This window comes from Eupeodes corollae, chromosome 1, assembly GCF_945859685.1.
Source record: "Eupeodes corollae chromosome 1, idEupCoro1.1, whole genome shotgun sequence".
Classification (NCBI taxonomy): domain Eukaryota; kingdom Metazoa; phylum Arthropoda; class Insecta; order Diptera; family Syrphidae; genus Eupeodes; species Eupeodes corollae.
Genome location: NC_079147.1, coordinates 260,579,043 through 260,593,605, shown reverse-complemented (window position 1 = coordinate 260,593,605; position 14,563 = coordinate 260,579,043). Strand labels below are relative to the sequence as shown.

The window sequence follows — 14,563 nt, the reverse complement described above, 5'->3', positions numbered from 1 at the left end:
AAAATTCCTATATTGGACTTTGCCGAAAATCAGTTTTTAGAGTTTAGACACAATTTTAATATTTATGCCTACTCTTATCGTATTTGGCGTTTAGTAGTACGAATGTGTAGGGATTGCAATATAAACTAAGTGTTCGCTCATATGATGCTCATTAATTAATCCGTGTGCAGGATGCCTTAACTATACTCCTGTAGCCCTCTATCGGCCAATAGCGAAGTATTCAAAGCCCACCTGTCAAAGCTGACATTTCTGGCAAAAAATTCCACCCATTTCTCCAGCCAGTTGAATTCAACTTCAACTGTCATTCCAGTTCAGTAAATTTTTTCAAGCAAATAGCAAGCAAACCATAAAACCAGAACCACACGACGTTCAAAAAAGTTGTGTTATTCATTTCTTATTTTATTTTACATATTTTTCTACTAAGCCTAAAAAGTAACATTGGAATTGAAATCGTAATCTAAAGCAACAAACCTCTGACTAAGAACATAATCAAACTTATTTATCCAGAAGAAAGATAAACCCTCGAAAATCTTGTGAAATGTTTTAAATGTTTCTGATAACAAGAACAAAAGATTCAAAGTGCACAAAAATTAGCTAGGAAATGTGAGTACTTCTACCTAGCACCTACCTACCTATCTATCTGTTTAGTTAGAAATATATAACAATTTAAAGAAGAAAGAAAAAACAACCTTATTTGTTTAAACAAGAAAAACAATCTCTCTTCCTCTCGATCTCGGGCGCCCTCCTTTGCTTAGGGAAGGGAAACCGAACCATGGTTAAAGAAATTAGAGTTGTTGCTTATGTTTTTTAGTGACGTCATTGCGTTTTTTCATCATCATCATCATCACGAACTAAAATGCTAACTCGCTACACTACTCGACTCACTTCTCAGCATTTGCTGATTGGATATTATGAGTTGTGACCCCTTTTTGCGATTAATTTAAGCAAAATTGTTTTTTTATTGCCAACAGGGGTCACATATTGTTTAAACTCATTACAAATGAATGTACATTTTGTCTGTCTGGGCCTGGGGTGGTAGTCGTTTGACGTTTTTTCTTTCTCCTGGTGTTGTTCTCCTCTTGTCATCTATGGGAATGAACTTATTAAGAAAAAACGAAAGTAAAGGGCGGATCCAGTGGCAGCAGGCAAAGACAAGACAAGACAGAAGAAAAGACATATAAGACACTATGGTTTCCAAGAACAAAGATTCAGAGAAACCACGTCTTCGCGTCGTCGATCGCTTGTTTTAATCAGTTTTCATCGCGCCGCTTTTAATCGATGTTGACGTGATTCATAGTCGACCGACACTCTTTTTGTTTGAGAGGGAGGCAAATTGTTTTGATTCATTTTACTCTTCGCCCAACAATCACTATGTACTTTTGGTTTTTCAGTCCGATGATAAATTTTAATTTTCAGCTAATCACTTGACGGGGGGAAGAAAACGGCAGAACCAATTTCTCATAAAGCATGACATCTTACGTGAGAACATTGTACGAGTTCGTTGGTGAACCCGGGACATCTGAAATTTCCATTAATCCAGGTGACATTTTGACTGTACTGCGCACAGATGTCGGCGAAGGCTGGTGGGAAGGTAAGAATCCCGCCGGTCAAACTGGCCTCTTTCCAGCCGGCTATGTGGAAGTGATGTCAGCAACTGAAGTGGCTCAACAATTCAATGGAGGTGGATCAGCAGCTACGGCTCCTGCAGCACCAACACCAGCAGCAGCTTCTCACCAACCACCGCGCTATGATCAAACTGCGGATGATTTCAACGAAGGTGATGATTGGGAAGATGACTGGGACGATGACAACGAAACGTATTCGGAGATTGGTCCATCGGCGGGTGGGAATCACCAGTCCGGCTCAAGCAAACACACTGGCTATGGCCTATCGCATTCCGCTAGTAGTTATGATAATAAAAACTTGCCTGCTGCACCAGCTGATGATCTTATATCGCTGTCTTCGTCACATCCAAGTGCTGCAGCTACAACTGTTAAGAAATCTGGAATGTTTGCCAAGAGTTCGGATTCGTATATTCTTGGTTTGAGTAACAAAGAGAAGTTGGCAGACTCGGATATAGTTTATGTTACGCAAACGGATAATTACTATCATTGGCAACCCAATAATCAACCGTATACGGTTCGTGTAGCAAGTCCGAAGAAGGAAACCAAGTTCAAAGGGATGAAGAGTTTTATAGCTTATCAGCTAACACCAAGTTTTAATAATATTTCGGTGAGTTATTGTTTTACTGAGCAATTTGAACTTAATTTCTTTTCCACAGTTTAATAATAAACAAATTAGTGAGTAATTTTAAAGATAGTTACTAAAATGATAGATTTCAAGGTGGAGGTAGAAGGTTATGAACTAGTATCACCTTCTCTAAAAATGTCCTTTACAACAGGTATTGTTCTAGAAAGATAGGTAGGCAAGAATGGTAGGCACAAGCAGGATTTGCTAAGGGCGATTTTGTTCACTATTGCTTAACTTGAAGCAAACTCTCAAGTTGACAAACTTGAGAGTTGACTTTAACTCGAGAGTTAAAACAAAAGTTAAGAATCTATTTTGTTCACTATTTTTTTCATAACTCTCGAGTTTGAAAAACAAAAGTTGGCCAACTTTCAGTTTTGATAATATCCTTGGAATATTTGTGACAGTCAATACACATTATGTCAGTTTTTAATTTGAAAAGCAAACGAGCTGTTGATGTTTTGATTTTAAAATTAATAAAAAAAATAATAAACATGAATATCAAGGAAACGACAAAAAGAATGTCTAAAGTGCTTTATACTCCCGAAGAGGAGGATTGGTTAGTTAAAAATGCTCTTTTATACAAATCAGTGATAGAAAATAAAAAAGACAGACAAGGTAACCAATCGTGATAAAGAAAAGGCATGGGAGAAAATAACACGTGCATAACACGAAATTTTTCATTTTTAAAGAGCATAAGCTGTACCTGCCACCGAGCCACAATATTGTTAATTTTTTAATTAGCTGCAGACACCGTCTGGACGTTCAACGAGAACCACCCTTTTCGATTTCTAAAGTTTTCTGCATCTGTTCCACCTGGCGTTTGAATTCGAATATGGGTGAAATCTATTGCACCATTAGTCCGAGGGAACTTTCAAATCAAATGGGGTGGCGCAACAGTCCGTTGTGAACCAGGGCCTAGTGACTTACAACTCTCAACCATTCCTGTGTGCGAGTACTGTTGTGAGGAATGGAAGGGACCTACAATTTTAGGCCGAATCCGAACGGCTAGTTTGAGAAAGCACTTTTTCATGACAAGAATTACTCTTGAAGGATTTGTCAATTCCTCGCAAGAGGCAGTACCCGCGAAAATTATTTTTTTTTTTAAATTAAGGTGGCACAGGCAGGGATTGAACCCAAGACCCCTTGCATGACAGTCCAACGCACTAACCATCATGCCACGGGTACTACCGAGGGAACTTTGCCACTGCAAAAAATTCTTTAGCTGCTTTCAAACGCTCGTTTTGCGTTTGGGGCATTTGAATATACCGTGGGGAAAATTCGGCAAGAGCTCTGGACACACGTTTCAACACAACGTGTACACTTGTAATACAACTTCTTCTTAACTTCTACTTTTTCGGGAAGTTATGAAAATCAAAAGTTTGTAAACGGTTAAAACTACTTCTAATGCATGTTGTTGTTTTAATTCGGGTTTACTCTTAGTAACTGTCTATGTGTCTAATTTAATGTCCATGTCTGTATATAAATATGCTAGTCAGAATGGTACCACCTTAAGTAAGTAAACACTAAAGTCTGTTCTTTCCGAAATCATGCAAACGCTGAGTAATTGACTGCTTAAGAAATATCTTGAGAAAAAAAATCTTCTTAATGACCGGAAGTTCGGTTTTCGTAGTTATAGGTTCACTGGTGATCCCATGATTCATCTCACAAAACAGTGGAACAAATCTTTATATCGTTTTGAGAAACTCAGGTTATTTCATTTGATAAGATAAGGCATCAAACTCTTTTATCAAAAAAATTTGCCAAAGAAGTAAGTTTCCGTTGCTATAAAGCCAACCGTACTGAGGAAATCCGGAAAAGATTCAAACAAGCCAGGAAGGCCTGCAACGCCCATATTCGACGGACCAAATTTTTACATGAACAAAAATTACGGCAAAAAATTCTGCAATGTCAAAGGCAGTACAAACTTTTGGAAATTTGTTTCCTAAGCTCGTTTTCAATGACACTCCTTTTGTTAGCTCCTTAGAGAAAGCTAATCTCTTTGTTAGGCAGTTGCCCGCCAATTCTATGCTGCCAGTGAGTGTTATGACTCCGCCTGTACGTAAGCGAGTAAGTGATTCTATGGGACCAATCTTTTTTCGCACCTGTACTGTGGCAAGAGTCCTTAGAGGTATCCCCGCTATTGTTTTCTAGTGGTGTTCTTCTACGCTGGCAAAACCACTGCGTAAGCTTTTTCATCTGTCCTACTCCTTGGGTCTCGTTCCGAGAGGATGGCAAACTGCATTTGTCCAGCTCATTCTCAAAAAAGGCGAATCTTCCTCACCCTCTTATTACCGACCGATTGCTCTTACGTCCCTTCTTTCCAAGGTCTTGGAAACGCTGATTAATTATCAGCTCAAGAAATATCTTGAAGATCGAAAGCTTCTTAATGACCGGCAATACGGCTTTCGTAGCAATAGGTCCACTGGTGATCTCATGGTTCATCTCACCGAACAGTGGAGAAAGTAAGATTATTGCACTTGATATTTCAAAAGCATTTGATAGGGTTTGGCATCAGGCTCTCTTATCGAAAATGCGTGCATTCGGTTTTCATGAATCCCTGCTTCATTGGATTAGTAATTACCTTTCGGATAGTTCAATACAAGTAGTATTGGATGGATTGAAGTCTGAAAACCATAAAATAAATGCTGGTGTGCCCCAGGGCTCTGTTTTATCTCCAACACTCTTTCTCATTTTTATTAATGATCTCCTGTCTGCAACTTCTAATCCAATACATTGCTTCGCTGACGATAGTACTCTTTGCTTTTCATATTCGTTTTCAGAATCACATCCCTCTTCTTCGGATTTGGAATTGCAATTACAAAATACGATAAGCTCATTAAATTCCGACATAAACAGCATCGTACAATAGGGATTAAAAAACCGCGTGGAATTTAATGCTTTGAAAACCCAATGCTGCCATTTATCGTTAAAGCGAGATATACATCCCTTGCCATTATCCATGGATGGCACTTGCATCGAGGAGACTGAACATCACGATATTCTAGGTATGTGTATCACCAACCACCTCTTGTGGATGCAAGAAATGTTTCACATCTTCTGATCTGGCTGTTATCTACAAGACTTATACACGTCCAAAGCTTGAGTATAACTCACATTTCTGGGCTGGTGCTTCTGCAACTTACTTAAGCCTCTTGGAAAGTATTGAACATAGAGCATTTAAATTGATAGATGATAATGTTATCATAAGTTCATTTACTTCGCTTGAACATCTTCGTAAGGTTTCTTGTCTCACGCTTTTTTACCGTTATTTTAACGGTTTATGCTCAAGAGAAATAGCCAGTTGCATTCCTCCCCTTAAACAGTTCAACCGTAATAAATAATCGCGCTTCTAGGAATGCTCATCAGTATACCCTCGAGTCCAACTTCGGCCGTGTTGTCAAATACAGAGATTCGTTCTCTAGCCGTACTACGCGAATGTGGAATCCCTTATCACACTCTGTCTTTCCTAGTCATTGCAATATTCAGGAATTCAAAACCAGAGTGCACCGACATCTCTCTCCTCTTCCTAGTATTCACACTGTGCCTCTGCATAATAAGGGTAGTAATATCCCCTTGAATGTGTGCTTATTATAAAAAAAAGTATAGGGGATTCCCATCTTCACTGGTTTAGAAACTGTCTTTCGAATCGTTTAATACAAGTTGTTTTGGAGGGATTCAAGTTCAAAACCCAACATATAAGTGCTGGTATGCCCCAGAGCTAAGTGTTGTCTCCGATCCTCTTCATCATTTTTATAAATGATTTCCTGTTCGTTTCAGGAGACAGTTATTTTAACGGACTATTCTGTACTGGAATAGCCAGTGGAATTCCTCTTCTTAAACAGTTTACCCTTGATTCCAACTTCTACTGTACTTTAAAGTACAGAGACTCGTTCCCTAGTCATACAAGTAAATGTGGAATGGCTTGATACGATCTGTCTTTCCCTTTCTTTGCAATGCTCAAGAATTTTAACCAAATGTTTTCAATGCTCAGCAGTGAGTATTGTGAAGATTATCCAACATGGTTCCATGTTGTTTAATATGTTCGGCCAATTTGCCAGACCGTTCGTTTTCCATTATTCCACTTTGGTCTTAATTAAAGTACAAACTCCACTTTGGTCTTAATTAAAGTACAAACTCGGTTTACGCAACTAATAGAAATTGTGGCAGTTCCAATAACAGAGTTGTTTGCACTTACTCAAAAATAAGATATTTTTCCTAAGGTAGTATTATATTTTACATTGAGTAATCTCCTCCACATTAAGCTCTAGCCACAGAATTTGTAAGAGGGGTTTGCTCTTCTTTTATGCAGTTAAAAACTTCTAAATCTAAAAAATCTCAATTATATTTTTAATATAATGCACAAATCAAGGTAGCATTTTTGAAAAGTTGCAGTTTTGGAGTCAATACGTGATTCAAATTTAGTGTTGGGGAGTTCATATCGTAGTTATATCGAAATCTTTCATAACTATGCCATACTAGATTTCCTCTGACCTTTGGTTTGTCTTTGTTTTACTTACTTACTTAAGGTGGCGCTACAGAGCGTGGTGGACTTGGGCCTCAACAAACATGCGTCTCCAGCCTGCTCGGTCCCTAGCTAGCTGTCTCCAGTTTCGCACTCCAAGTTGATTGAGGTCTTCACCCACTTGCGTGCGCCACCTGAGTCGCGATCTTCCTCTACTGCGCCGTCCCTCGGGATTGGATTTGAAGACCTTCCGGGCTGGAGCGTTTATGTCCATTTGCTCTACATGAGCCGTTGGGCTTTAATTCTGCTAACTAGGTCAGTGTCGCTGTACAGCCCGTACAGTTCGTCGTTATATCTTTTCCTCCATTCTCCATCTATGCGTACGGAACCAAAAATCACCCGGAGAATTTTTCTCTCGAAGCATCCTAAGACGCTCTCGTCTTTATTTGACAGGGTCCAGGCCTCAGCGCCATAAATGAGAACCGGGATGATGAGTGTCTTATAGATGGTGGTTTTAGATGCTCAAGAGAGATGATTTTACTTCTCAATTGCCTTCTAAGTAAAAAGAAGCAGCGATTTGCAAGAGTTATTCTTCGTTTGATTTCAGCGCTGGTGTCGTTGTCTGTGTTAATAGCGTGGCCTAGTCCTTAAGTACCTCGAAGTTGTAGCTGTCCATGGTGACGTTTTGTACAATACGTCGTAGTTCAGTGTTCTTTTTTGATGACAGCATATACTTGGTCTTGCCCTTATCATTAAACCCATCTTCTTTGCTTCCGTCTCAACTCTCAAAAACGCTTCACTGACATCAAGCTTTGATCTTCAAATTATGTCAATATCATCTGCGTATCCGAGTAATTGGATGGATCTTTGGAAGATTGTGCCTCTAGTGTTGACGGTTGAGTTTTGCACAATTCTTTTCAGAACGATGTTGAAAAGTTGCATGACAGTGCATCGCCTTTTCTAAAACCTTTTTTGACATCAAATGCATCGGTGAGATCTTCTCCGACCTTGATAGAGCAGCGTACACTCTACATCGTCATTCTGCACAAACGGATAAGTTTGACAGGGATGCCAAAACTAGACATTGTTCTGTAGATCCCTTCCCTATAGATGCTGGCATACGCAGCTTTAACATCGATAAAGTAGGTATCGATTTGAAGCTCCTGGGTTTTTTTCCAAGAATATTCGGTCGATAGTGGACTTTCCTGGTCTGAAGCCACACTGATAAGGATATCAGGTTGTTGACGAATAGCTTTAGACGTTCAAATAATACGGCAGAGAGGAACTTGTATGCAATGTTAAGGAGACTGATGGCTCTGTAGTTTTCTATGTATCGTGCAAACTATGCTGAGATTCCACTCATCGGGCATGCTTCTGCTTCCGACTATTTTGCAGATTAGTTGGCAGATTAGCTGCTATAGCTGACGGCAGCGATGCCTTCAGCTATAGCAGCTTTGTTTGACTTCAGTTTAAATATAGCTATCTTCACTTCGTCGAGGTCGGGTAGGCGGAATTGTTGATCTGCGTCGCCTAGGTTGAGTGGTTCTATCTCCCTTACAGTGAAATTCGGATCGTCATCGCCGTTATATAATTCGGAGAAGTGGTTTTTCCATATTTTCAACATAGACTGCGATTCCACTACGATGTTCCCCTGAACGTCCTTACAGGCTTCGGTTGCGGCGGTTACGCTTGGGAGGTTTTTTATACCTTTTGGTAAAACTTACGCACCTCATTCCTGTTGTGACATCCCTCTATCTCCTCTATCGCGCGATTATCATGCTCTTCGCTGCGTGCTCTTGCCGGCATTCTTCGTCAAACGCGGCATCTCTGATGGCTGTAAGGCAATGTTGCCACTGGTTTTCAATGCTTAATGCAGGTTGCATAGGACTCCTTAAGAGGTTTCAAGAGACTCTATCGGAAAAAACATGGCAGCTCTTGTGATTGTAGTCTTTGTTTTATATAATAGTATAATCGATGCATATGAAAAGATCGGTCGTACCAAAGCTGTGTAAGTCCACAATATCATCTTTGACTAGAAGTCCTACTTTTCATCAACACAACTAGTTCTTCAATAAATAGTTTTTAGTCTAATTTGGCTTTAAAAAGTACTCCTAGATATTCCTCTCTGGAAGACGGTCTTATGAAGAATTCTTATTGCCAATGGAGTCCTTGATTCGAATTCTAAAATCCAGAACTATGTTCAAATGAGTCAAATCGAAAACAGATCTGTAATCCAAATCTCTTGTGGTTAAATAAAAATCCATACAAGTTTATCGTTTTATAACTTTGACGCCCACTTGTTTTTAATCTAACCTCCAATTAACCTTTTCGTTGTCACGGATTTTTCAAATAGTACCCAAAAAATAAGTTCTTATCTTAAAAAAGATAACTTCATGTTTTGCACTTTGCAAACTTATCAATGATAAAAATTTGCATTTGTTTAAGAACTTAACCGTTTCGCTGTGTTTGTCTCCTTTTATTTTATGTCCGTTTGCATCAAAACAAAGTTCTAATAGAATATCAATTGCAAAAATTCCCTCAGGTTTCCCGCCGTTATAAACACTTCGATTGGCTGCATGAACGGTTGGTTGACAAATTTTGCCTAATTCCCATTCCACCGCTTCCCGATAAGCAAATTTCCGGACGATATGAAGATCAATTTGTCGAACATCGTCGTGTTCAATTGCAAGAATTCGTCGATTGGGTTTGTCGGCATCCGGTCCTGTCGAAATGTGAAGTCTGGTATCATTTCCTCACATGCACCGATGATAAAATTTGGAAATCTGGGAAGCGGCGTGCCGAACGTGACACTTATGTTGGTGTGACTTACTGCTGGGCGATATATGCCCCAGAGAAGACTCTTCTCACATCCTTTGTGGACTCACAGTTGGAAAGTTGTGCCAATTTTTCACATCTTATGGACGGTGCTGTGAAGAATCTATTGACCATTGCATCGGAACAAACGAAACGTAATCAAATCCAATCGAAAAAAGATTTTCAACGCATCGGCGACGGGATGTGCGATTTGGCTAAGGCTTTGAATGTTGACGAGAGGCGTATGGCTCCAGTTGGACATTCACTGTCGGAGAGTGTTGGACGTGTGGGAGGATTGTTTATAAGCATTGGGCAGATGTTCGGGGAACAACCGAGATTGGATTGGATTCCTCTCTCAGATCGACTACATATTTACAGGTATGTTTTTAAATAGCATACGTTTTGCTAAGTGAATTGTAAGTTATATTAATTTTGTGTTTGTTGTTATTTCAGAGGAGTGCTTAACAGTTTCCCTGATATCCTGTCAACCCACAAAGGTGCAGTTCAAAAGAGAAAAGATTGTGAGCGTTTAGTAGCCGATCAGAAGATGGGAAATCATCAATTGGCCGAAGTAAATCGACGGGTGGATGTTATGTCTTATGCTGTTATGGCAGAAATGACACATTTCCGCGAGGAACGAGATAAACACTTAAAGGAAACTCTCAAGGACTTTGTTGAAGAACAAATTAAATTTTATTCCAATATTGTAGCTAGGCTACAAGAAGCTCATCAGCAATTCTTCTAAAAAGAAAAAAACACCCGCTTTCCGTTTGTTTTTTTTTTCTTTTTTGTTTCATCTATTTTTGTGCCTGTGTTTCGTATTTTAATATAATTTTTTATTTGTCAAAATGCACGGGCCTAGCGCATTAGCAAGTAAACAATTGTAATTTTGTCTCGTCAATACTGTGTCTTTGCTTAAGAAGCATTTTCTTACGCTTGTCTTCTTCTTGTTTGTTAGAATCTATTCTTTAAAAAAAAAACAAATTCATTCCCAACTTTTGTTTTCAAAGAGGAAATTATTGTCAACGTTTCCTTCATCATTTACAACATAAAATATACATACACATAATTTTTAGTGAGCATAGCTAAATTTATTGTTTTTCTTTGTTTCGAAATCTTTATATTGCTTAAATAATTTTTAATCAAATTTATACAAAAATAATAATGCTTTGGTTATAGTAAAACAATTTATTTTTATACCAATTATATTATTATTTTTTGATTTAACAATTTATTCAATAGAAATTGTTTATTTTCTTTTTTGTTTGTACATTTATTCGTTTTTTAATAATAACGCTAAACAAATAAGCTATCTCTGCTACAATTTATGTAAAACTGAACGTGATGTTGTTTAGATTTTTAAGTATTATAATTAAAAAAATTAATATTGAATGAAATATCAGCAAAACAGAAAATCTAATAATAAAGAAATATATATATATTTATATACTTTGTAATGTAAATTAGTTGATTTTTTTAAAGTCTTATTGTATTTTATTTGCAAGTGATAATAATATAGGGTTTTCCAATAAGCTATTTCATTTTTATATTAAAAAATGAATATTTTTAAAGAGAAACCAGACAAATAATTCCTATCCTTCATGAAATTGTTTATGACTAATTCGAGGGAATTTGCCACCAGTTCAAACACGCTTCAGTTTCGGCTTCGTCTGCGTTACGTTGGGCCTGCTTATAGGTTGCTGTTAATCGGCGACATCGCTCTTGCAATGTGACACCTACCAAGCTTCAGTAAAGGAATTATCTATTCTGTTTATGTTGGTTCTGTTGTATAGAACCTGCTGGTTGAAATAGTAATGTTTGTACTCCGACTCTGGTGTTCTGTGTAGTACAAGGCAACGTCGCAGACATTGTCTCTCAAACACCCAAATCTTTTCCATTTGAGATGGGGCAACGTTCCAACCATACCGGGCACCCATAGGCAATCATCGACGGATAAGGGCCATGTAGCAAATCACCTTCACCCTGCTGTCAAGATGGCTGCTAAAAAACAACCTTTTTTCAGCTCCCCTAGCTCTAGCCAGAGCAGCACTCATATGTGTCAAAATACTGATCCAACCAGATGCCAAGGCACTTTACTACATTTTTATTCGCCAGTGGCTGTCGATTTGGTCCACCGATCACTAGATTTTTAAAGTTCTTTCTCGTATCCCTTGAGGCTCCATACAGCGGAGTCCTGAACAGAGTAGTTTTGCATTTCTGAATGTTGATTTTCAACTTCCAGTCATCGCAATATTACTGAATATTGTCGAAGTCAACCTGTAAAAGTGTTTTGATAACCTCGATATTTGGGGCCGTTCTTTACGCAATAAGGTCGTCGGCATACGCTATTGCCTAAGTCAGACTTGCTATCAGATCACTGGTGTAAATGCTGAATAAGATCGGCGAGTTAACCGCTCCCTGTTGAAGACCATTTTTAATATCAAAGATTTTGGTAGATGTTACATTGCCAATTTTGACAATAAACCGTCTACCATTAAGCATGTCATAATGCATATACAACAGTGGTTTAACTTTAGATACTGACCCTCTAACAGAAGGCCTTCTCCAAGTCAACCAGACAACCCGTACGCATTGTCTTTTAGACTTGTTCCACTATATATCAGAAAAAAGATTAGACGCAGCATGAATAGTGTTAGTCCCGTCTTAAAGCCGAACTGATAATCCGGAATTATGTTTTTTGTTGTTCTCAGCCCACTTGGACAGAGCTCTATTTCTACCCTTCTCAAATACCTTACTTGCAGCAGACTTATCGACCGGATTGGAGTTGTCCTTTCCCTTTTTTGGGAGAGGATGTTTTCCAACGGACCAGATAGTAAGCATTATTCAGAACGTTGTTAAACAGAGTGGTATAAATGTCCACAGCTTCCTGAGGTAAATGTCGTAGTACAATGTTGGACATACCATCGACCCCTGTTGACTTCTATTTCTTTAATGAATCGAAGATGTGCTGGAGCTCTGTCTTCGTGACTAGAGGTTCTCGGATCGCCACTCCGTTATGTTGTTACGCAGGTAGAAGAGGTGCTGCTGGGCTCTATTCTCCAGGTCGTGATTAGGGCGAATGCTAGGATTTACCTTGTACACTTTCTGGAAAGCAGCCCCCAAGGCGTCTGCTTTCTCCTGCGGATCTTCGACAACAAAGAGGTCATCGTCCAAGACGACTTCTCCTGGATCTATTCCTGCTGTTATTTCCGATTATTACGATTCTCAAATGAAACGTGAGGTCGAAGCTTCATTGTGATAGCATGCATTGAATTCCTATGGCTGAGCTCGTAAACGTGAGGCGAAGCCGAAGCTGAAGCGTGTTTATGTTTCAACCATGATTGTATCCGTTTACGGAATCGCCCCCTTTTATTCAACTTGTTTAGAACAATAGATTTTTTAGCTAAAGTTAACAGCATTGGAGGGGTGCAACAATGCTTTTTTCCCAACAATCGTAAATCTTTCCAACGGCTCCTTAAATACTTGTGATAACGAAACGAGAATATGGATAGTGTACCGGTATTTGTTTTTAGATAGTTATTTCCTATTTACTTCCAAAGAGAATTTAGTTGGTAGCTAAGCACCACGGAAACAATTAGATGTACCATTATAAATCTTGCCATTCAAAAAGTAGTAAAACCGCTAACTTTGTCGGGTGCTTTCTGGCATTTGGCAATTTCAAATTCTCAAAATTTCAATTGGTTAATTTTCAGTGGGTAATCATAAATTGCATTGGCTGTTAGATATCTTGCAATTTAGGCAGCGGTTAAATCGGCTATGGCTGAAGAAGGAGTAAAATGTCTCAGTCGTATTTGACCGAATTAAGGCTAGGCAATAAAAAGAATCACACGAAGACCGTAGAATACATTCATTGCAACGTATAATTCATGATGATATAAACGCTTCTGATACGAGTTCATTTTGCGAGGGATTAAATACTTTAGATTTGCGTGTCTATCGGGAATATTGCCAAAAGTGGGCAGTTTCAGAAAACATAAGGGGCTTAATTTGCATTCAACTGCATTCTTTCAACGTACATTTTGACCAAGGCAACTAGTTAGTTTTTCAAGTGTCATAAATTTCAAACTCAAAATTGTACTTCACTAACCTCTGCTTTAAGTTTATCGTGCAAAAACTAACAGAAACATTATTATTTTCAAAGCACTCCTTAGACAAGCTTCAAGTCCATCACGATTTATATTTTGTATTGTAAAGAATTATTACTAATTCCTTTTCCAATTTGACAAGGAATCCTTTTACATAAAACATCAAATCGAATTGTGCAGAAATTATATTAATCACAGATTAATAAAGTTCAGCTTTCAGATGAATGAACAATTATGATTAGCAGTCATTCTGACATAAGAGGAATTGACTTGATAGTTAGGGAGATTTTTCTTGATTAATTTTCCAGTTAAAATTCCAATAAAGTTGCTTAAATTGGAAGGCAATTTTTTGGCAGCTGGCCAATCAGATACTTGAAACTTGCCTTACTTTCAAGTCCTTTTGTAATCTGCACCTGCCCAATGATTGTAATGAGATTAATGAGAACAACTTTATGTATGATAGGAGTCATTACGATCTAAAGATCTATGAAGGCTTCATGAAATGGAATTGCACGCAGAACAAAGTGCTGAGTTCCATGCAGTTTCATAAGATTACAAAGAATATGTGCAGTAAAAAAATCTGCCTTTGAGCAAGAGACAGTGTCGGTTATCAATCGCACCCGTAGCTCTGTCGAATTCTGGAAGGCTGTGAAAACCTTAAATCAAAAAAAAAATCAAATGGGGTGGCGCAACAATCCGTTGTGAACCAGGGCCTAGTGACTTACAACTCTCAACCATTCCTGTGTGCGAGTACTGTTGTCAGGAAGGGACCTACGATTTTAGGCCGAATCCGAACGGCTAGTTTGAGAAAGCACTTTTTCATGACAAGAATTACTCTTGAAGGATTTGTCAATTCCTCGCAAGAGGCAGTACCCGCGAAAATTATTTTTTTTAAATTAAGGTGGCACAGGCAGAGATTGAACCCAAGACC

The 14,563-nt window shown here is 38.5% G+C and overlaps 1 protein-coding gene across 1 annotated transcript; it reads left to right on the top strand.

The window, feature by feature from the left end:
* Window positions 1–301: 301 nt before the first annotated feature.
* On the top strand, window positions 302–10,989 carry LOC129939015 (sorting nexin lst-4). Its single transcript, XM_056046865.1, has 4 exons — window positions 302–603; window positions 1,417–2,232; window positions 9,255–9,904; window positions 9,980–10,989. Exons 2-4 carry the CDS (start codon window positions 1,468–1,470, stop codon window positions 10,269–10,271), a joined length of 1,707 nt encoding a protein of 568 aa, XP_055902840.1. The 5' UTR covers window positions 302–603; window positions 1,417–1,467; the 3' UTR covers window positions 10,272–10,989.
* Window positions 10,990–14,563: the final 3,574 nt, after the last annotated feature.